At 45.6% G+C, this 24,046-nt stretch overlaps 2 protein-coding genes across 2 annotated transcripts in view; both read left to right on the top strand.

Annotated features, from left to right (window-relative positions):
* LOC130489756 (inactive phospholipase C-like protein 2) overlaps window positions 1-12,266 on the top strand; it is a 45,693-nt gene extending 33,427 nt beyond the window's left edge. Inside the window, exons 3-6 of the mRNA XM_056863548.1 lie at window positions 500-709; window positions 2,359-2,434; window positions 4,110-4,219; window positions 12,073-12,266. Of these exons, the coding sequence (XP_056719526.1) occupies window positions 500-709; window positions 2,359-2,434; window positions 4,110-4,219; window positions 12,073-12,261 (585 nt within the window). The 3' untranslated portion in view covers window positions 12,262-12,266. The remainder of the gene's footprint in view (window positions 1-499; window positions 710-2,358; window positions 2,435-4,109; window positions 4,220-12,072) is intronic.
* Window positions 12,267-18,368: 6,102 nt separating this feature from the next.
* Window positions 18,369-23,844, top strand: HCRT (hypocretin neuropeptide precursor). The gene is made up of 2 exons (XM_056864637.1): window positions 18,369-18,389; window positions 23,416-23,844. Exons 1-2 carry the CDS (start codon window positions 18,369-18,371, stop codon window positions 23,842-23,844), a joined length of 450 nt encoding a protein of 149 aa, XP_056720615.1.
* Window positions 23,845-24,046: the final 202 nt, after the last annotated feature.

The raw sequence follows: 24,046 nt of genomic DNA, 5'->3' as shown, positions 1-24,046 counted from the left end.
AGACCCTGCTGCCAGTCAGAGTAGAAAATAATGGCTTTGACAGAATCAAGGGTTTGACTCGGTATAAATTCAAGTGTATGAATTCAGCTTGAGCCCCTCCTTATTCCCTTTTTGCAGACTGGCAAAAAACAAAGCTAAGATGGAAGGATTTGTCCCTAAGCAAGCAGCTCCCCTGTTATTCAGTTGATGTACACACAATAGGGTTGCCAACCTCCAGGTACTAGCTGGAGATCTCCCACTATTACAACTGATCTCCAGCCGATAGAGATCAGTTCACCTGGAGAAAATGGCCGCTTTGGCCGGTGGCTAAGAGGGACCTGGCAACCTAGACTCAAGGCAACCACAGATTTTGGCTGGCTACCCAGGCCTACCAACATTGGCAGATATCTAAGCATGGGGTCACTGCAGCGGAGGGTAGCCCCAGGCATGGCCATGGGTCTGATAACTGTCTCCGTGGAGGTCACTGTTTTTATCCCCCATCTGTCTCGTCTTCCTCCAGAACGCTCTGGTCTCCTTCAAGGAGTTGTGCGGCTTAACACCGGCTGCAAACATCAAGCAGTGCATCTTGAAGCTGGCCACGTGGCTGCAACCCAGTGAGAAGGAGAGCCCCCCGGCCGTCACCCTGAACCTGGGCGAGGAGTACCCTTCCATGGAGGCCCAGGGGCCTGTCCCGGAGCTGCTACGGAAAGTGCTTGCCGCCTACGACACTGTGAGTGCCGCCTAGGGTTGCCAACCTCCAGGTGGTACAGAATGCAATGACTAGGCTGTTAGAGGCTGTTACCACACTAGGTATTCCCAGCAATGTATCAAGAGTTTGGAAATGTTATAAAAAACATCGCTTTAAAAGGGTTTTTGGATGCCACGGCTAAAAAATGGTTGGAAGACGTCTTCACAGCTAAAGGGGCCAAACAAAGTGCGAACAGTATTTTTTATAGCAGTTTCAAACTCTTAATACATCTGTGGGAATACATAGAAAGTGCGAACAGTATTTTTTATAACATTTTCAAACTCTTACTACATTGCTGGGAAAACCTAGTGCGGTAACAGCCAGAGTTGGCTCAACACATCAGACGTACAGCACAAGGCTCTATGAACTCACCGTATTCGTTATCTAAATTACAACATCAGTTGGATACAAAGCATCAAACACAATGATCCAAAAGCAATATTTAGAATATTTAGAAGGCACAGAAACACCTTTCTGTCAACAGTGAACAAGTAATCATCTGTCACCCTGAAAGACACGGCACGCCAAAGTCTGGAGGACGCCGAAGCTGTCCCTAATATATTAGTCCTGCGCAAAGGAGCGATGACATCAGCAGGCAGCCGGGCTGAGGCAGGTCTTCTTGCTGCGGACGGACAGAAATTCCACTGATCGGGGTGCAGACAATTTCCGCACATGCCGAATAATGCACTTTCAATCTGGTTTTAATGCACTTTGAAGATGGATTTTACTGTGCGGAATGGAAAAACCAACTTGCAAACTGTTGTTAAAGTGGATTGAAAGTGCATTATCCAGCATGTGCAGACCAAAGATCTGTGACTCTGATCCGGACTTTGGTGCTCCGCATCTTTCAGGGTAACAAGACAGTTTTCTAAATATTGCTTTTGGGTGATGGTGCTTGATGCTTTGTATTCAATTGATGTTGTAATGTAGATAATGAATACAGTGAGTTTATAGAGCCTTGTGCTGTACATTTGATGTGTTGAAGCTCCAGGTGGTGGCTGGAGATCGGCTATTACAGCTGACCTCCAGCCAATAGAGATCAGTTCCCTTGGAGAAAATGGCCGCTTTGGCAGTTGGGCTCTATGGCATTGAAGCCCCTTCCCAAAACCTCCCGTCGGTGGCTAAGTGGGACCTGGCAACCCTAAGCGCTGCCTGTTATCGTGTGAGAGCTCAGCCTTGCCGGAGAAGCATTGTCTCAGTTCCTCCCCCCCACCCAAATGGCAAGCATCCACAAATCTCAACTAAAGGGTCCTGAGCCTGCGGGCACCTTTGGGATTCTGACATGGCATGGTGGGCGCAGCAGCCACAAAATGGCTGTCGCGGGAGGCGGAGCCAGCCACAAAATGATTGCCACGGCTTTATTTCGGTCACACAGTGAAGCTTCCTGTGCTGTGGCTGCCCACTTTCTAAAACACTTGGGTGCCAGAAAAGGTGGTGGGCGCCGTGGCACCCACAGGCACCCTGATAGGGACCCCCTGCTCTAACCACTATAGTCTCTTTTACCTTGGAGGGCCTACTAAAGGTGCTATGAAGGAAGGGAAGGGGTTGATCCAAGAACTCCTGGAGGGTGGGGGGGCACTTTGCTTGCCACATCTCCCCACACATTCTTTCTGTGTTCGCCCTCCCCCCAGATGATCCAGACAAGCCGGATGCTAATTGAGTCAGCCGACGCCGTTCACACCAAGATTATCCAGGTGCAACAAGCAGGTGGGTGATGCTGGCCTCTCCTTTCCCTCCACCTGGGATGTTAGTGCTGTGAGTTCTTTTTATAGAAAAGAGGGCCACGGATGAAATTAATGCTTCCTTCCCACCCCACATCCAGCTCCCAGGATTTAGCTGTCTGTTGCATTTGGGGCTGCTTCATGTACCCCTTGATTTTTCCTAACCGTAATTACTATCTATTTGAACACTGTCAGGTGAATCTGTGAACAAACCCCATGTTCAAAAGCATCACGTGCCAAGATAACTGATGCTTGGGCTGTGGTATCATATTTACATGAATGTCCCATTCACATGTACAAATCACATCATCCCCTGATGATGCAAGTCGTCAAGGGTTTTAGCCTGCATGTGCAGATCAGCTCTTTTTAAAAGTTTGTGTCCTGGCCACCCTCGAAAGAACTATCTCTCATGACTGTCTTGGCCATTAATTTTACATCCTACCTAGGCGAATTACATGTCAAACAAGCCTCTGATGGATCTTTTGTGTTGTCCCAAAGACATTGATTCCAGTGGAATGTGTTCATACGTATAGCTATAAATCAAGAAGGTTTGTGAAATTATGTGATATGTCTAGTCATCTGAGAGTGTGCAGGCATGTGATATGTATTATGTGATATATATTATGTGTATAGTTGAATATAATTTTGCAGTGCTTCTTGATTTATAACTGTATATTTGAACAGACTCCCTCCTTAAAGATATTCCAGGCTCCTTCATTGAATTTTCAGTTTTCATTAAAGAAAAGTAACTCTAGCCCTTTTCCTTGTGGCAATATATGGGCACATAGGGAGGTTGTATTCTGTGGTACAATAACAAGCATGAATTTTTATAAGTGTACAGTTTTTTTAAACAGTGTACAACTACATTTTTGTTGCATTTACATTTGATACAATTAAATAGCATGTGAAGTAATCAGTACTTAATTTCGTACTGATCTGCACTGAATTATCCCCTCAGGACCCCCACACAAGCTGTCCGGTTACAAGCCTGGTTGTGAATCAACTCCTGCAGGGATTTGCTTGAACTTGCCCATCCAGATGTGCTGTGCCTTCAGCACTGGCATTTCTGTGTGACTCAACCATCCTCCTGGAATAGGAAAATGTTTCCTTCCTTTGCATACATGCCATTATTTTGCATAATACTAAACATATAATGATTCCGAAGTTCTAGAGGTTCTTGGAATTTGCTCCTGACTAGGTTTGAAATGACAAAGGGCGTTGTGTGGAAGATGGGGAATGGCGAACATTGAGGCTGTAAGATGGGGGGGGGGAATTTGTGGGAAGTACCTCCAGGCAGAGATGGAAAAGGAGACATACAGTAGCTGGAGAGAGACATTTTTTTTCCAAAGAGTTGATGATTATAGGATGATGCAGGCATTATGACCCATGATGTACACATGCTTTTACATGGTCCCACTCTTGTCTTTGCCCAAATAGGTTTTTCAGGTTTTTGCAAGCCCTAGGAAAACCTGCAGAACCTTTTTTCCAGGGGTGATAGTGGGCCAAACCATGCCGCTACGGACAACAATGCCTTCCTCATGCTCTCTTTGATAGACTTCAGACTTAGCAAAGAAGTCCTGCCCCGGACAGAAGGTGATGCTCCTGTGACGCTCTTCCCTGTGCCCCTCTTTCTCCCACCCACCCTTTCCTTGCTTCTCCAGGGATGGGTTTTCACAAAGAGCTACACCGGCTGGAGGTGAAGGAGGGTCTGAAAGGGCGGAAGCTGCAGAAAGCGCTGGAGAGTTTTGCCTGGAACATCACGGTCCTCAAGGTAATTTGACTCTAAGGAAGGGGGTCACCAGAGCAGAATCCCAAGCCGGCTTCCGGTGCGGCGACACATCTGTGTGAACTGAGACTTAAGTACCCCTGAGCAAATGTGCAGTGTCTTTCCCTCCTTTCAGGAAACTCAACCAGCTATTGGGCATGGTGTAGTGGTTAAGAGCAGTGGTTTGGAGCAGTGGACCCTGATCAGGAGAACTGGGTTTGATTCCCCACTCCTCCACATGAGCGGCGGACTCTAATCTGCTGAACTGGATTTGTTTCCCCATTCCTCCACATGAAGCCAGCTGGGTGACCTTGGGCTAGTCACACTCTCTCAGCCCCACCTACCTCACATGGTGTCTGTTGTGGGGAGGGGAAGGTTAAGGTGATTGTAAGCTGGTTTGATTCTTCCTTAAGTGGTAGAGAAAGTCAGCATATAAAAACCAGCTCTTCTTCTACTTCTCCTCCTCCTCCTCCTTCTATCGTACGCAGGACGCCACTGGGAACGGCTTCCTGCTCAGAGCCTGTATCTTTAAGTAGGTGAACCAGTTCTTTAGTCTAAAAACTGGGGCAGGGATCTACCTCGCAATCCTCATAGAGATACTTTTGAGCCTCCTCTTGGTACGTAACCCCAAGCCCCACTGCGTAAGGTTGCCCGCGTGACATTTGGTCATCATGTTGCCAGCCTGCAACCCCCCCACACCTCAGGCAGCTGTGGGAAGGTTTGCAACATGATGAAGACCCCACTGCATTAAGCACTTCCATACAGACTGGAGAATGATTGCTCGCTAGAAGTCGGCGCTCTTTTACAGCATCCTTCCAGTGTTTGCTCTACCCCGCCAGTCGGACAAGGCCATTCCTTGAGGCCGTGTACGCCTCCCATGTGCTTTTGCCAAATCTAAGGCCGCCATCTGCCCCCTAGTGGTTCTTGGGCATTTATGAATTTGTGTATATTTAAACTGCCGTGTGTTGTTTGGGGGTAGTTTTTTTTCTTTCTGTGCTGTGCATTTTGTGAGCAGCGCTTTGAATACGAACGAATACAAAAGCCTTTATTGGCATTAAAAGGGAAAACGTACAGTGGAGTTTACAGTAAAATCATGATATAAAGTATGCAGGTATCATATGGTAAAGTTTACAATAAAATCGTTTTTATAAGAACATACAAATCCCACTAAATTGGTTACTTGGTTATAACCATTATATGGTGCAGAGTAGCAATCACGTTTTCTAATTATAAGCAAAAAAAGCCCTTGCCACTGAGTCAATAATTGTTGTATCCTGCGTGGTCATAACGAAGGACACCTTTGAATTGGTAGGCAACCATTCCCTATCAGCAAGTAACGGGTCTGTGAGATTGGAACAGCCCCTATCGTAGAGCGAACACTTAAGGAGGATATGTGAAACTATTTCTATGTCGCCTTCTCCACATGGGCAGACCCGATCCAGATATGGAACTTTATTAAATCTTCCATATAGTAATGCAGATGGTAATACGTTTAATCTAGCGAGCATATATGCTCTCCGCTGTTGGGGTACAGTTAGGCACATGAAATATTGTGCCACAGATTATTTCTATGGCCAAGGCTCCCAGCACAGGGATGAACATCTACTACTTGCTAATCTTCTAAGCTCCTGCCGTTCTATATCTATAAATCTATGCTTAATCATCTCAAACGCTGCTTTTTCTGTAAGGCAGTGCAAAGAATCCAAAGGGATTCCAATTGATCTAATTTTATATTCAATAAAACTTATCCATCTGGATGAATCAGATTCAGTTAGCATATAATGAGTGGAACGCAGCGCTTTGATTACAGAGGACCCCGGTAGCCAAGGGGGTGCAGTGGTTTGCAAAAGGACTGATGTTGGAGCTGCTATCCAGCTGTGGCCCTAGACGACAGCATCAGATAGGTCAGCGTTCATGTTCAGGGTAAGGAAGCAAAGGAGATTCTTGGCTGAGTGGTAGAGCACCATAGTCCGGCCCAATTTTCGAAGGTACCTTAGGCAGTTCCTCCTGCTGTCAGAAGCCCTTTCACACACCAGAACTCTCTTGTTTAGGGGGGTGCAGACGCCCTGAGGCCTGGCTCTTCCCGATCTAATTTATTTGTTTTAATTTGTTTTAACATGCGTGAAAGGTTTTCCTCCCTGGGAAGCTAGAGACAGAACTTGGAAGGCTGGATGGTTCCTTATCGGGAGAACATTACCCATTCTTTTACAATTCGTTTTCTCTGGAGGTCCAGTGGAGTTTTTATTGAACTCTCTTGCCTCTCTGTGAGGTTAGGGCTGGACCAGGGCTTCTTAAACTTTTTTCCACTCCCAGCCCCTTTTTGCCCAAGAAATTTTTACACGACCTCAGGTATATAAAATAGATATACAAATCAAACATTTACTGATAATAAATCATAAAGAAAATTATTTTACAACAATTCTTTGGTATACATAATTTTACCATTTACTGTTGCCAGTTTTTTCATGACCCCCATAGTCAGATGGGGTCGCGACCCACAGTTTAAGAAGCTTTGGGCTAGAAGAGCTGTGAGCTACAATTCTGTACAGATTTAGTTGAGTGTAAGCACTACTTATTTATTTTTATTGTCTAGTTATTTCTTTACTTCATTTATACCCTATGTTCTCCCCAGTGGGGACCCAAAGTAGCTTACATTTTGCCCCTCTCTTCCTCCGTTTCATCCTTACAACAATCCTGTGAGGTAGGTTATGCTGAGAGGGAGTGACTTCCACAGCAAGCTTGCATGGCAGAGTGGGGATTCGAACCTGCGTTTCCCAGATCCTAGTCTGACACTCTAACCACTATGCCACTCTTGCTCTTATTTTACTACATTTTTCAATTCCACCTTTCCTCTAAGAAGCTCGGGGTGGCATAAATCATTTTCCCCTCCTTTATTTACTCCTTGCAACAACCTAGGGTTGTCAGGTCCCTCTTTGCCACCGGCAGGAGGTTTTGGGGGGCGGAGCCTGAGGAGGGCGGGGTTTATGGAGGGGAGGGACTTCAATGCCATAGAGTCCAATGGCCAAAGCAGCCATTTTCTCCAGGTGAACTGACCTTTATCAGCTGGAGATCAGTTGTAATAGCAGGAGATTTCCAGCTACTACCTGGAGGTTAGAGCAACCCAAATAAACACCTCTGCACTGATACCTAAGGGAAGGAAGATAGTGCAGGAATCTCTGGCAATAACAGCTAACAACACTGACAATGCTAGTGAAATGACAAGGTGTATTTGTGCATCACAGAATAGCAAAGAACTAACAAATATTTACAATATATACAAAAAAAAATTATTTCAATAGTCCACATAGGTACAAAGTTCCAAAGAACTGCTGCAATGGCAATGTTGCAAAGGCTTTTCTTGATTAAAGGTGAACAGGAAGACGATCGTTTCTTTTTTCTTCTTCAGTTCCGTTCAATGTAATTTCTCAATGCATGCATGCAAGTACATCCAAATGCGATTTTTTTCTCCCATTCAGGATGAAAGAGCAACTATGTAAATTTCAATAAGTAAATTCCAATACAGGATTCATTGTATCGATTGCATAGTTGCACAGACGTTTCTACTAGATGAGCTGTTCCCAGTGGGATACTACAAGTCATTGGTAAACTGCTGATATAAAAAGATGTCAGCAAAATACATCACATAATGCAGCATACAAGGTTGAAAAGTCAATCCAACTAAATAATGAAAACCCAGGCAATGACACACCTCTGGGTTTTCATTATGACTTTTCAACCTTCTATGCTGCATTATGTGATGTACTTTGCTGACATCTTTTTGTAACCTGATTTATGCTTACCCTACGTGGGATGGTATCAAGTTTGTGTATGACAGCACACTTTTTGGAAACAATATTTGTAAGTATATAATCTTGTATTTTTGTTATTGTGAATAGCTTTAATCTTTAGTGGTATAATTGAGATGTACATTTTAACTAATAGGAAGGACTGAAGAAGGATTCCATATCATTGTGAATCTGAAACGGCCGTGTCCTATGGAAGATTGTGGCTTCTTATGAAATTTTGTACACAGAAACTGTATTGCTACTGTTACTCTGCTGAGACTCTTGGAAAATCATTGTGGCTCCTTGCTATATATATTGTACATATTGATTGTTAGTTTGTTGCGTGGTTACCTTGTTGAGTACAATATTGTACATGTTTTCACTTCAGTAGCTTATATAAATTGCACCTTTTTGTATATGATTGTTGCCCCTGTACTGTTTTCCTAACCTCCAGGTAATAGCAGAAGATCTCCTGCTATTACAACTGATCTCCAGCCGATAGAGATCAGTTCACCTGGAGAAAATGGCAGCTTTGGCAATTGGACTCTATGGCATTGAAGTCCCTCCCCTCCCCACCCTCCTCAGGCTCCACCCCAAAAATCTCCCACCAATAGCAAAGAGGGACCTGGCAACCCTAATCTAGACCTGCCAGCTGTGGCTGGCAGTAGATCTCCAAAGGTTTGATCCTACCAACTTTTCTTCTTGATCCCATCTGATTCTTCTTCTGATTGTATCTCCCATCCTGCATTCCTTACCATACTCTTTTTGGTGGTCAAAAAGGGACCCCTCCTTCCTCTTTCACTGTTGGAAAATTTGATGGGATCCAACCCCAAGATTTCAGCTAATGACATTTGCTGGTCCTGCAACCTGCCTTCTGATTTGGGTTGCCAACTTCTAGGTGGTGGCTGGAGATCTCCCACTATTACAACTGATCTTCAGGTGACAGAGATCAGTTCACTTTGAGAAAGTGGCCACTTTGGAAGGTGAACTCTATGGCATTATACCCCATTGAAGTCCCTCCCATCCCCAAACCCTGCCCTCAAGCTCCACCCCCCCCCCAAATCACCAGGTATTTCCTAACCTGGAGCTGGCAACCCTACTTATGATATTTGAAGATTCCAGAGCCCATTCTTGGTTGTGAGCAAGGACCCAGGATTATTCCGGACTCACATTGATTTATAAGGAGTAGACTTTTCACATCCAGCAGATGGCGCATCTCTCCTGCTGAAATCCATGCCCTGCTCTCCGAAGCCTGGGTAGATAGATATATATGTTGGGGCCGTTTTTTAAGCACCCCCTGCCACATACAGTCCAAAGATAAGGGCTGCATGGTGTGGATTTCCAACAGGAAAGAAGTCCTGGGTCTTTAAAACTGAGTTGTGAATAAATTTGTTCTGCTGCTTTTTGGAGTGGTTAAATTTGGGGGGAATAGAGCCATGGACAGCGCTGACTGGCTCTTGCCTGTGATCTCACCGATACATCTCGCTCCCTTCCCTTACATTCCCAAAGCAGTTGTGTGACTGGTATTCTTTAATAACTTGCATTAAAAAAAAGGTTGAAGCATATCAGTGAATAAAAAAGATGCATGTTGCTTTAAATTAAAAAGCAGACCGCCAATTTTAGCAGGGCCAGAGAGAACAAGACTGACAGCTGTTGCATTTAACTGGCCGGTGTGCCATATGTAGCAAATCCTAATGCAGGTAAAGACCCCTGTATAGATGTTATGTGTGGCTTTACCCTGGGGGTCCCCACTATGTAGTCAAGCCATTCTCCTTTTCCTCCTCCTTCCTGTAGTAGTTAAGAGCGGTGGACTCTAATCTGGAGAACCGGGTTTGATCCCCCACTCCTCCACATGAGCGGCGAATTCTAATCTGATGAACCGGGTTGGTTTCCCCACACCCCCACATGAAGCCAGCTGGGTGACCTTGAGGTAGTCACAGTTCTCTCAGCCTCACCTAACTCACAAGGTGTCTGTTGTGGGGAGAGGTAGACAAGGCAATTGTAAGCTGGCTTGATTCTCCTTAAAAAGGTAGAAAAAATTGGCATATAAAACAACAACTCCTCCTCCTCCTTCTTCTTCTTTTTCTTCTTCTTCTTCTCCTTCTTCTTCTTCTTCCTGAATAGACTTTTCTCATCCCTCCTTCAGAGTTCCAGTTTCCAGAAACATTTTGACTTGATGCTTTCTCAATCTAGACCTGTGTGTGTGAGAATATAACTTATTCAGTGCACGTACCCAGAAGCACGCTCTTTTATTATTAAGAATTAATATGAGCTGGGACTGAGCCCTGGCGTTGAAACCTGATTACATAGAAAGGCCCTGGCAACAGCGTGAGCTCTGCCCTGTGGGGAATTCCAAGTGTGTGTACCAGAATGTATGTATTGGGGAATAGCAGGAACGGAGGAAAAAAGCCTTTCTTTTCTTTTGTTTAGCTTTGTGTGTGTGTGTGTGTGTGTGTGTGTGTGTGTGTGTGTGTGTTGCCATCAAGTCGCTTCCGACTCATGGCTACCCTATGAATCAATGTTCTCCAAAGTCTCCTATCCTTAACAGCCTTGCTCAGATCTTGCAAATTGAGGGCGGTGGCTTCCTTTATAGAGTCAATCCATCTCTTGTTGGGTCTTCCTCTTTTCCTGCTGCCCTCAACTTTTCCTACCATGATTGTCTTTTCCAGTGACTCTTGTCTTCTCATAATATATCCAAAGTACGACAGCCTCAGTTTAGTCATTTTAGCTTCTAGGGTCAGTTTGGGCTTGATTTGATCTAAAACCCATTGATTTGTTTTTTTGGCAGTCCAGGGTATCCGTAACACTCTCCTCCAACACCACATTTCAAAGGAATGTTTTAGCTTTATGTGTTTAGCTTTAAAGATCCTTAACTCTGGTATACTTTTACTGAAATGTAGCATCCCAGCCCAGTGCTTGGTTATAGCTTATTGTTTTTCTAGCTGCTGCTCACTACCTTTTGAAGTCTTTGAACAGCTTTTATGCTGCCGTGGTGTTTGGGAAAAGGCTTCTTCCATGTCCCTGGACTCATAGAATCATGGAATCATCGAGTTGGAAGGGGCCATACAGCCCAAACCCCTGCTTAATGCAGGATCAGCCTAGAACATCCCTGACAAGTGCTTGTCCAGCCTCTGCTTGAAGACTGCCAGTGAGGGGGAGCTCACCACCTCCCTAGGCAGCTGATTCCACTGTCGAACAGCTCTTACAGTAAAAAACAATTTCTTAATATCCAGCCGGTACCTCTCCGCCCACAATTTAAACCCATGATTGCGAGTCCTGTCCTTTGCTGCCAACAGGAACAGCTCCCTGCCCTCCTCTCAGTGACAGCCCTTCAAATACTTAAAGAGAGCAATCATGTCCCCCCTCAACCTCCTCTTCTCCAGACTAAACATTCCCAACTCCCTCAGTCTTTCCTCAAATTTCTCTAATCTACTTTGTGTCCCAGAAACTTATTTTACAGTGGAGAATTATTAAAGCTTGAGACTCTTTTAAAAAATATTTTATTTTTCTTATAAGGGTACAGAAGGAAAATTAGGGAAAAGGAGGGGAAAATAATAACAACATTTGATATCTGTGTCCTAGTGGTTCAGAACATTACATACAGGCATCCTACATCTGCCCCAAGAAGACATTATCATTTTTTAAGTTCTCTATCACATCCTCTATTAGTCATTATACTATTGTACTTTACATACTCTGAATATTTCTTCTATCTATATTCAGTTCTAAATGTTATGGTTTTTTATTTGTCCATTTAAGGGCGAAAACGCACGGTCGCTTTAGCCTCCTTTATTCCCTGTTTCAACCGGGATTCAGCCAGGATCGAACGCGCGTTCGGCAAAAACTCATTCATTGGATCCTGGCTGAATCCTGGCTGAAAGAGGGAATAAAGGAGGCTAAAGCGACCGTGCGTTTTCGCCCTAAGTCTCTTTCCTCAAAAAGACCAAAGAATAATGCTTAAGACTCTTGACTTTCCCCACCCTGCAGTGGCTCGCTGGGCCTTCGACTATTTTCTCTCCTGGACCACCCCTTGACTGCCTTCCTTGACCTTTGCTGCCCTTCCTCCACCCGCAGGGCCAGGCCGATCTGCTGAAACACTCCAAGGCCGAGGCGCTGGACACGCTGTGGCAGATCCACAACGCCGCCCAGTCCTGCGGCATCGGGCGGAACGGAGCCGCCTCCCCCGACCTCTTCCGCAGCCGAGCCGTCCTGGACCCCATCCCGGAGACCGAAGGCGGAGGCAGTGACACGGGGTCTTCCTGACTCGGGACGAGGGGAGGGGATTCGTGGACACAGCAAGGGCTGTACAAAGACATTGGAACACGGCAGGTTTTTTGAAAAGAGATGCGTGAGCACAACGTTGCCTCCAGCACGGGAGGAGGGAGAACTGGTGGATTTCTCAAGTGCTTGTATGTGCCGCGGCTGGGGGCACCTTGACAACCCGACAAGGTTGCAGTTTCAGATTCTGGGCCCTTTTAAGGGTGGGGATCTGGTCTATGGGGCGCATCCACAAAAATTCTCCCGCTCAAGCCCCATTGGGTTGGATCCAACTTATTTTCCTGCTGCTCAGAAAGCAAAGAGGGGTTCCCCTTTGACCCCCCCATAAGGCCATACTGGATCACGGGACCCGCATGGACAAAACGCCGTGCAGGGCGGAGGCTTTAATAAGGAAGGGATTTGGCAGAACTGAGCGAAACAGCTGGCTGAATCCAACCCTATTTCTAAGAACAGGAGCTGCTGTGTTTCTGTGCCGGTTCTGTTAATCCCAAGAGAGCTTTCTCAGACCGGACTTCAGAGACCTTGAGGAGAGAGGGAGGGTGCCAGGGGTGAGGGAAGCAACAGACCCTGGAAGAACAACTAAGTGGCAAACAAGCAAGGACCCGGAAGTCTTTGTAGGGGTCTAGCCATGCAGTCCTGAGCAGAGTTACCACCTTTCTAATGCCATTAGAAGGGAATAACTCCATTTAGAACTGCACAGTAAGAGTGTCATATGTTCTGGCCGGTTAGTGTGAGGAGGGGGCCTTCCTTAGCTGGTCTCCCTGCTGTCCCCTCCTTTTATCCAGAGCTGGCTGGTGGCTCAGAGGCCTCATACTTCTCAAGTTCCCAGTTCTAGTCCCACAGCAAAGGTGAGTGGACCCTAAGGGATTTCACAGGTGTGCTTGGCAAGAGGAACCTGCATTTGCATTTTCTTGGGTCAGCCCTGATAACAGCCTCCCCCCACCCAATACTGAAACCTAATTCACCAGCAGGGTGGGGTTGGGGGTGAAAGCCAGGGACCGGGTGTGGAAGTTGCAGGACCCTTGGAAACGGAGTGAATCAGTAAAGCTAGGCAGTCCACCGAGATGTAGACTTTCTTTGGAGCACAGGTCACTAGAGAGGCCTAAAGGAAAGGGTTCCCAATAGCTCTCTCTTCCTCTCCCCTTAGCTATTAAGGCAGAGCGAAAAAATTTGTTAGGGGGTGGGAAGGATCTCAGATTCCCGTGTTTGTTAGAGGGGGAAAAAAACGAAGATTTTTATTTCACCTAACTGGAATTTTTCACTGTGTTCCCAGTTATGGAATTTAGGGTTTGGGTGCTGCTGTTTTGATTTTTAAAAGGCAAAACATAGGCTGTAAAATATAGAGTCTGGAATGTTAGTACATTATTGCTTTGAGGGGAGAGTTCCATAATATATCAAATTTAGCCCACCCCCCCACCCCAAAAAAGGCTGTCCCTCGAAATCAAATGTGAAAGTTTTGATACTGGGCATTTTGGATGCGAATGTTGCCAAGCTGTACATTTGTGCAAACTTTTGTTTTAGTTCCACGCATCGTTCTCTCTTTTCCTTTTCCCGTGTTTTGAGCAGTCGGGGTGGGAAGTGGGGAGGCGAGGTTGCGGTAAGGCAGCCAGTCCCTGCTCCCCCACTTATCAGACCCGGGAGGTTTGTTCTTAAATTGAGAAGGCTGAGTTCTGTTGACAATAAAGCCTGAGGTTCTCTTTCATTTTGTTGTCTCCTTGAATTATGTTGCTTCCCCTCTCTTTCACTCAGATGTCAGAATCCTTTGTCTGCGCTACCCAACTAACCGTTGAGTATTGTCATGGATTTTGACCAAGGGATTGTAGTTCTGTGAACGGGACTTTGGATCTTTGCTCACTGTGCAGGTGCCAGTTGTTTGGTGAATTTGAGGACACACTTTGTGGACTCAAACAAATGCAAACTTTGGGCTCACCCCACCCTCAATTTGCCTCAGGGTCCAGCAGGGAAGGAAGAAAGGAATTTAACCCATCACCTTCCATTTGGTTTTGGTTTTCCAAAATAAACTCCCTACTCTGTTATTAGCATTTTAAAGGAGAAAAAATGTGTCCTTTAAAAGCATACTTTCCCCCCTTTGAAATGCTAAGAAAATTAAACTAAGGAGCCCAGTCCTGAGAAGCAAAACTGAAAAGATGTTGAAGGGTTAAACTCTCTCTCACTTTCCTGCATGGCCCCAAGGCAAATTAAGGCTGTATGAGAGTGTAATTTTAATTTTATGTGTTTGAACTTCCTGGCCGTCAGTCCAAGCGTGACAGTAGGACAAGGCCCAATACGCCTTGCTGATGTCCAGCATGAGCGAGTATGCTACCCCATAATCCTTTGCAACAACATGCTGAGGATCCACAGCAGGTGGTTGCACAGTTAGGGTTGCACAGAAGAGCATTTGGAGCAAGATTTTTTTTTTAATTGGGGAAGGTAAATTCAAGTCCAGTAGCACCTTAGAGAGCAACAAGATTTTGGGAGTATAAGCTTTCGAGAGTCAACGCTCCCTTTGGAAAATATGTCAGATACCTGACGACGGGAGCATTGACTCTCAAAAGCTTATGCCCCCAAAATCTTGTTGCTGTCTAAGGTGCTACTGGACTCGAATTTAGCTGTTCTACTGCAGGCTCTCTGAAACTATTTTTATTGGGGCGGGGAGAGGTAAGTGTCCATAGGGAAGGATTCAGCATCCCCTTCCCACCTGCTGTTTATTGTCTTGCATTGAATCACGCTTCCTTCCTGTCCATTTTATTTCTGTTGAGCGAATCTTGCATATTGACACTTAGGCCATTGGGTCAAATTAGACACTGTTTGATTCTGGGACCAGAACTCTAGAATCCACGTGTATATCCTTGGGGAGGGGTCCATTCCCTCCCTCCACTCAAGTCACGGTCTCCATACAATCCTGAGTTCCACTCAGAGTAAGCCCGTTCAATCTTAACATGTTTTTTTAGTAGGAAGGATATGTGCAAAACCAAACCCATTTATTGTCAAAAGTGTGATTGTTGTAATCTGACTCCTCTTCCAAAGTTTGCCGTTAATGGTGATGGTTTTAGATTGAGAAATGTTTCAAACATCCATCAATAAGATGGAAGAGTTAAGTTTGTTTTCATTTTTCTCCGAGTTGGATTGGCAAAAATCAAATTTGAAAAGCTTTAAAAAAAACAAAAAAGAAATTGGAATTTTGCTGCAGTTTCAATGTGTGTAAAACTTCAGTCCACTTCTGTTTAGTTATGTGTTTAACAAATTTTGATGCTGCCTCTCCAGGGAATCTGTCTGAGGCTGCTTACAAAAAAAAAAAAAGTGATAAAAACAAAAAATTTAAACCTATTAGTTAAAACCCAGCATTAGAGACCCAGCCATGGCATAAAAACATAAGACCATGGAGCAGCTTAAAAGGACAACTTTAAAATAAAAGTTTGACTAAAAGCATACTAAAATGGTGTTAAAAGACTACTTAATTAAAGGCCTGGGTGAACAGAAACGTTTTGACCTAGTGGGGAAAGTCAGGCCCAGGGGCTGTATAAGGCCCATGAAATCATTTGGTCTGGCCCTTCGTGGGTCCTGGCAGATATCTAGCTCAGAAGGATCTAAGACTGCTGATCCACCCCCTCCTGCGGCAGGAATTGCCTCTATTCAAGGCAGATGTGAGTTTGTTTTGCCAAGAAAAGGAACTCCCCCCCCCTTGCCGAAGAGTTGTTAGCTATGGAGCTCCTAGAACCGCCCAAGAAACTGTGTTTACTCTTTCCCACCCAGGCCGTGGATTCCCTCTGTACTACAAGAGGGCTAGGGGCAGAAGTGGCGACAACGGAGGGGTTAAAGGGGGCAGGGCCAGAATGCACGCGGGGGGGGGGGGGAGTTCTTAGCCAGTGTGTCCTCATTTCATCCCTGCAGGTGGAGGTAGCAGGAGCCGGCTGTAGAATCCGGCCCCGACCATGCGGAGCAGGAGCAACTCCAGTGTGTGGCTGGATGGCTACGCCCGGTTGGTGCAACAGACCATCCTTTGCCACCAGGTGGGCGACTGCGCCACCGGTTGGATGCTTGCCTGCTTGCCCGTGCCGGGGGGGGTGGTCATCTGGGGCAGCTGCCTGCTTGGGGCTTGGTCGGCTAATTTTTAAGTTGATAATTTTGTAGGGCCCGCAAATGATATTATAAATATACAAATGGCCCTTGGTGGAAAAAAGGTTCCCCACCCCTGACCTAGAGCCTAGAAGAGAGCAACGGAGGCGCCAGGTGAGTCTCAGTGGGGAAGGACATTCCTCAAGCGAGGTGCCACCACCAAAAAAGGGGGAAAGAACTCAACCAGAAAAGTCCAGGGAACCTGAGGGCTGAGCTGGAAACCAAAAATTCTTATAAAGGAATATATGTATTAGGTGTACACAACAAAATGGGCCTGGAATACAGGCTTCATATAAAACCACCGGTATAAACAGTTACAAAAATAATCAACACCGTTGATTCTATACAAAATATAAATGGCCAATAGACCAAACGCGTTTCAGCCTCTTGGGCTTTCCTCAGTGGTCAAATTATACAAAACATGATTATTAAAACCACATCCAGATGTGCACTTTACAAGGTATTATATCAGAAATTTATAAACCGTATATCCGGTGTGGCTAGATGTCAGTTAGTCACACCAATCATAGGTCTTTTCAGCATGGTAATTTGCTCACATGAGTGTCTGGGGCAAAAAAAAAATTGTTTCCAGATATGTTGTAACATCAACAAGTGACAAAATATATTACCCCATCTCTGGTTACCTCCTGCCTCATCTCTCAAGCTGTTGACAGAGAAAGCAGGGTCGCGTGGACGATCTTTTGTTTCTACATAGCCTAGAATGGAATCACAGAATTACAGAGTTGGAAGGGGCCATACAGGCCATCTAGTCCAACCCCCTGCTCAATGCAGGATCAGCCTAGAGCATCCCTGACAAGTGTTTGTCCAGCCTCTGCTTAAAGAGTGCCAGTGAGGGGGAGCTCACCACCTCCCTAGGTAGCCGATTCCACTGTCGGACAACTCTTACTGTAAAAAATGTTTTCCTAATATCCTCCTGCCATTTAGACTCATAATTGCGAGGCCTATCCTCTGCCGCCAACAGGGACAGCTCCCTGCCCTCTTCTCGGTGACAGCCCTTCAAATACTTCATGAGAGCAATCATGTCCCCCCCCAACCTCCTCCAAACTAAACATTCCCAGCTCCCTCGGCCTTTCCTCGCAGGGCTTGGTCTCCAGGCCCCCGATCATCCTCGTCCCTCTTCTTCACCCGCTCCATACTGTCCACATATCCTTTTCGAAGTGAGGCCTCCAGAACGGCACACAATACTCCAGGTGCGGCCTGACCAACGCAGTGTGCCGCGGAACTATGACATCTTGTGATTTGGATGTCGCCTCTCTCGCGCAGACCCAGCCGTTCTCCATAAAGTAGCACTCTGCTTCACATTTTGACGTTCTTCGTTTCATGATGTCTTGCCCCTTAGTTTGGGGACCCTTTCTTTGGGAAGTGGAAAAGTAGAGCTAAGATCTGGGGGTGCGGCATGGCGACGGCACCCACATAGCACCCGTCCATGCATGCTGAGAGCCTCCGAGTGCCACGGGCCACCATGGAAATGTGCCAATACCACGTGCCAGCGCCAAGCAACAAAAAGGCGGCCGCTCGCTTCCCCTTCGCCGTTTTTGAAGGTAATTAGCGTAATGGCTCCATGCAAACAAGGACAGGCCCGTCTCATTATCCCGACCGAGCCTTCTGCCGCTTTTGTGGCTCATGTCTGGCTGCCGAGTTTCCTCAGACAGATTCATTAGCAGCGGAGGGAAACAACAAAGGCAGGTAGACGTCTTGGTCTGTTTCCAAGAAACGGTGTACAAAGGGATCCTTCCTCTCTTTTCTGACCCAACCTACGGGGTCTGTGGGGAGGAAAGGTATTGTTTGGGGCACTGCAATTGCCAGGGTCGTGAATGAGAACGAGGGAGGTGTCCAATGGCTGCTCAGAGCCTGACCCTATAAATCCTCCACCTCTGCAAGCAGTTGCAGAGAGCTTCACCCCTGGAAGGTTATGACACAAGGCCGCTTGGGGGGCCTGAAGATTCCCCCAAACTATGGAGACCCACAATACTAAGGTAATGGTTACATTGGGTTGGAGATGCCAGATCGGCCTGGTGGGGAGGGGGAGCTGTAGATAGGACAAACGTATACCAACCTGAGCTTGAGAAGGAGATACACAAAGTAGGTTTTTTAAAAAAGCAATCTGATAGGGCTAAACTAGATGTTACAGCATGCTGTAACATCTAATTGGGTGCTTAGAGGACTCCTTACAGAACCAGGACATCTTCAGAGTACTACAGAATTCGTCGGTCAGAAGAATGCTGTAAAACATGGAAGCTTGCATCAAGCTAAAGTTGGTGCATTGAAAGATAGATTCTTGCTTCCTGTGCATTGTCTCCTTTGGGAGCCCCCCCTGATTTCCCACTGTGTGACTGAGCACGGAAGCATTGCTATGCCTGCTTTCTGGGTTAGGATGGAAGGAAAAGGTGCAGGTCTGACAAATGGGTACAGAGAATAGGGGAGGGGAGGGGAGGGGAGAAGCAGCCAAGGAACAAATGAGGTAAATCAGGGTGGTTGGGAAAGGCTTTGCAAGGGAAACTTACCTAGAAGAGGTTCTTCGGGAAGAGAAGAGCTTGTTGAAGAAGTTATTCCTGCAGAAAATAAATCCTGGAAGATGGAACAGAAGTAGGCAACCAAATGAGCCAAAAGGAGGCTAGATTATCAAAACAGAGTGGAAAGGGAGGGTAGAAGAGGAAACGAGAATTTTCTTCTCACTCAGTTGGGTCCACCTGGCCAGTTTCTATTCATTGTTATCAAGAATAATAGCCAAAGATATCATGGATTTTGACCAATTCTTCTTTTTTTAAGGCTATCTGGCACATCCTGTTTTGGCGAATTCAGAGACACGTTGTGAGAAATACCACTTCTGTTCTGGATGGCCACTAGTTAGTTTTAATAAGTGTCTTGGCATTTTAGGGTTGAGAACATTTTCACCGTCTTATAATACCCACTGCAGCTTTTTTTTATGCTTAAAACTTAAAAACCTCAAACTCCGACCCTCTGATTTCTCTTTTCCGTCCTTTTTCCCTGTGCTTTGGTACCCTTTCGGAGATGAGGAATCAGCACCGCTCACAGGAGTCTAAACCGAGCCATCGGATGGCCTTAGATAATGCCATTATGACGCATGCGTCTTTATTTTCAACTATGTTCCTAATAAGAATTCTGTCTTCTCTGCAGCCATTGATATATATTAATCTGACATTTTCAGTGAACGTTACCAAGACTTCTTTGTTGTGCAGCTAGAGCCAATTCCCGTCTCATCAGTATTTATGCAGTTTGACTTTCTTTTTTTCTTTGTTTGCCTCCACATACACATCATTATACCCTTCCTTACACTGAAATTCCATTCCATCGCTCATTTATCTAGTTTGGAGATATGTTTTTGCAGCCCTGCTCGGGGGTTCATTGACTTGAATGATTATATTGGCTACAAGCTTGGCTACCTCCCATTTTGCTGCTGACTTATTTCTCAGTATGATAAATAGCCTTCATTTCACGGTGGAGATCCTTATGCAAAACCTTTCATTTTGTCCGTCCCCTTTTTGCTTTTTTGCCCTCTTAACTCAGGACTCCTTTGATTTATGAACTTTTTTTAACCCTTGGGTTCCCCCCCACACCCCACATTTTGAAATTTTGTTACATTAAAAACACATTGATTAACTTCAATCACAGCTGTCAAAATCACAGCTGGCAAACCTATGGATTGCTGGTTACTGACATTCTTGCAAAGAATCCATGGGTTGGTGGATGTTAGTCTGATCCAGTAAAACAGGATGCTACTAAACAAGTGTGCACAGAAAGCGTAACACAGAATAGTTGCGTCTAAGCTACTGAAAGATCTTGAATATGCCTAAATGCATTCATTTAAAACATCTAGGTGGACACAAAGTGGAATTTTAGTTTCCAAAAATAGAGTAGACTGTGCAAAACCAAAATGTCTGAGTTTTTAGAGTTGGTTTTTATACCCTGCTTTTCTCTACCTTAAGAAGTCTCAAAGCGGAGTTAAAGAATCAAGGATATACAACAGAGGGAGCGGGAGAAAGGGAAGGGAAGGAATGAAAGGTTTTGTTTAAAGCATTTTGCAAGTCTTGTCTCATTTCTAGCTGAATGACCCGGATGATGATGAAGAAGAAGAGTTGGTTTTTATACCCTGATTTTCTCTCCCTTTAAGGAGTCTCAAAGCTTTCCCTTCCCCTCCCCACAACAGACAGGTGGGTAGGTGGGGCTGAGAGAGTTTGGAGAGAACTGTGACTAGCCCAAGATCACCCAACAGGCTTCACGTGGAGTAGTGGGGAATTGAACCTGGTTCACCAGATTAGAGTGGGCCGCTCTTAACCCCTATACCACACTGGCTGTTACTACTCCTTAAGTTGGTGAAGTTGATTCATGTCAATTTTAATTGCAAACCTAGTTCAGTTTTAGTTCAAATGGAGGCTGTCTCTTGCTTAGTGACTAACAAATCCAAACCTTTCCTTCTAATGCCACACCCTCACCTGTACATTGAGACACCCGCACCTCTGACAACTGGTCATCCCTGAACCTTCTGGAAATAATACCAAGAAGACTCAGTATTTCCACTTTGTACATAACAACCTATATTTGAAAGGCTTTAAGAAGGGAGTGGACATGTTTATGGAGGTCTATCCATGGCTAGTAGTCAAAATAGATACTAGTCATGATGCATACCTATTCTCTCTAGTATCAGAGGAGCAGGCCTATTATATTAGGTGCTGTGAAACACAGGCAGGACAATGCTGCTGCAGTCTTCTTGCTCATGGGCTTCCTAGAGGCACCTGGTTGGCCACTGTGTGAGCAGACTGCTGGACTTGATGGGCCTTGGTCTGATCAAGAATGGCTCTTCTTATGTTCTTATGGCTTGCGCCAGTCACAAAAGAAGCAAAATCAGGCCAGCTACAGACAAGACAGGGGTTTCTATATACACACATGCCAGCAATACACTCCCTCCCCAAATGAAGAAGTGAGCTGTGGCTCACGAAAGCTCATACCCTACCAGAAAATATTTTTGTTAGTCTTTAAGGTGCTACTGGACTCTTGCCCTTTTTGACTCCCCAAATGGCTTTGTGAATTGACTAAAGACCTCAAAAAAGTGCCTGATCAGGGCTCAGCATGCACCAAGAGGTGTGAAATGTCCAGAGCAGTTGAGACCCAATTAAAAAGGAAACCTAGGGGGAACTGAGGAAATAGCCTCACTCAAGAGATTATAGAATCCAGAAGGGGAAGATTGCAAAATAATTTATCTCCTTCTCCTGCGATCCCTCATGGGTCCCCAACTTGTTCTCTGTAAAAGCCAAGTCCATGGTTCAGTCGGTAGCAAAAGGACCCTTGCACTATTCCTTAAAAAAATATATATATTAAGAGAAAATGAGAATACAACAAAGGAAAACGGAAATACAACAACAAAAGAAAATGGAAATATACCATTACTAAAATACTCATAATACAAATTCTTGAGAAGAAACTAAGACCGCGCTGCTAATATAACTAAAATATCCATAATAGTGAACCAAGCACTACTCTGTCGATTTATCTAAAATCCGCATGGTTGTCACTTCCCTCCCTCACTGCGATTTACACATTGGAGTGTTTTTTCCATCTTTGAAATTGTTACATTCCAGCGAGCATCCAGTTCTTCTGTATTTTTGTCATTATTATAAGTCGTCAACTTAATTAAATCATAGGTTTCTTTAACCTTATCAAGCCAATTATTTAAATCAGGGAGTTTTTTGCCTTTCCAATATCTCGCAAGATTTGTTCTTGCAACTGTTAGTATATGGAAAAACATAACTTGAATAATCTTTGGTTTATCTGGAAAATAATTTAATACAATTGTTTCTGGTCTTACTGGAATAACAATTTCAAGGCCCCTGGATATGATTTCAATCACTTTCATCCAATATGTTTGGGCTCTACTGCAGCTCCACCACATGTGTAGAAAACCTGCGCTAGCTGAAGCACCCTTGCGCTATTCTTGTTGGCATTTTCATAATTAATCTAACACAGACAGTTTAAATTATAAACCCTTTTGCCTGATAATTTTGTTTGTCCCACACTGTCTGTAGAGCTGCGTCTGCCGGATCTGACCACATCCCAGTTTCTCCTGTTGCGAAAGTGCTTTTATTCTGATTTCCCCAACAGGATAAATTTAATTCTGTTAGCACATCAATGCGGGGGCCATAACGTTCTCCACGGGTGGTCACCATCTTAGATCCTTTGTCCACTGGCTCTTCAGAGTCTCCGGCAAACTTTTACTTTAATCGGTAGAACAGACGACGGGGGGCCCATAACCAAATGTTGGTAGAGTGCGAGTCATGCAGCAAAATCCCACGCTTTCCGATGAAAGATAAACATAAATGTTTATTAAGGAACTACATAATAGATTGGAAAGCTTAGAGTCATCTAACTACCTCACTGGCTAAGAGGAGAGGGAGAAGTGAGTTGCGAGATAAAGCAGGAAATGGCCATGAGAATATCAGTCTAAGGATAAGAAGAAAAGTTGGTTTTATATGCGGACTTTCTCTCCCACTTAAGGAAGAATCAAACGGGATTACAATCACCTTCCCTTCTCCTCCCCACAACAGACACCCTGTGAGGTAGGTGGGGCTGAGAGAGGGTGACTGGCCCAAAGTCACCCAGCTGGTTTCATATGGAGGAGTGGGGAAACAAACCCAGTTCACCAGATTAGCCTCCGCTGCTCATGTGGAGGGGTGGGGAATCAAACCCGGTTCTCCAGATCAGAGACCACCGCTCCGACCCACCACTACACCACACTGGCTCCGGACAAAGTAGACAAGAGGTAACATATAAAAGGAATGGAAAAGACCCTAACCTCACAGTCTTATCTGGGTGACCACTTGCCCACTCCCTGCAGGGTCATCGTCTAATTCCATTGCAGGCTGGACCTTGCCAATTCCAACAATTCTTGCCTTGAAGACACTGTGGGGCAGGGCACCCCCAGTTATTCCTCTGGCAGGAATGTACAAGGGCTTTCCCAGCTGTTAAGTCTGCTCTGTCTCCTCACAGATCCGCAACGCCACCTCGCTGCTCCTGCTCTTCTTGCTGTGCTCCTTCACGGTAGCCAAACACGCCGTGCCAAACTGTTGCCGTCAGAAGAGCTGCTCCTGCCGTATTCTCGAGCTGCTCCACGGCATGGGCAACCATGCGGCCGGCATCCTGACCCTTGGCAAGCGGAGCGACGCGGTGGCCGCCAAGGCTTTCCAGAACCGGCTCTATCGCCTCCTGCACGGCTCCAGCAGCCAGGCCGCCGGGATCCTCACCATGGGCAAGAGGGCAGCTGAGCTGGCGACGGAGCACCGGGAAGGTACACCCAGAAACTGGCTGGCACCAGCTTCCTATGCTGCAGGGTCAGATTTAGCCAAGGGTTGCCTGGTACCACCGGACGAGGACTTAGCATCCTGCCAGAAACTGAGCAGTGCAGAGACGGTATACTAAGGCGTGTGTGAGTGTTTGCAAAAGAGGAAAATGGTCCCCCTGAGTCCTCTCTCCTGACAGTCCTCACCACTGCTGCTATGTAATACCATTTGCGTACCAGGTGCTGTACCAGAGGTCCACGCAGTCCCCCCCCCATCGTGTAAGATAGCTCTTTCCAGACATTTGTGACCTCTGCTGTTCTTCAGCAAATAAAGCAAAGCAT

Source organism: Euleptes europaea, chromosome 18, assembly GCF_029931775.1.
Source record: "Euleptes europaea isolate rEulEur1 chromosome 18, rEulEur1.hap1, whole genome shotgun sequence".
Taxonomy (NCBI): domain Eukaryota; kingdom Metazoa; phylum Chordata; class Lepidosauria; order Squamata; family Sphaerodactylidae; genus Euleptes; species Euleptes europaea.
The sequence above is the reverse complement of the archived record's forward strand: the minus strand, read 5'-3'. Positions and strand labels throughout refer to the sequence as shown.

Coding starts and splice junctions, on each gene's coding strand:
- HCRT (XM_056864637.1), top strand. CDS start 18,369: ATGGAGACCCACAATACTAAG. Junction 18,390..23,415: donor TGGAGACCCACAATACTAAG/GTAATGGTTACA, acceptor GTCTCCTCACAG/ATCCGCAACGCCACCTCGCT.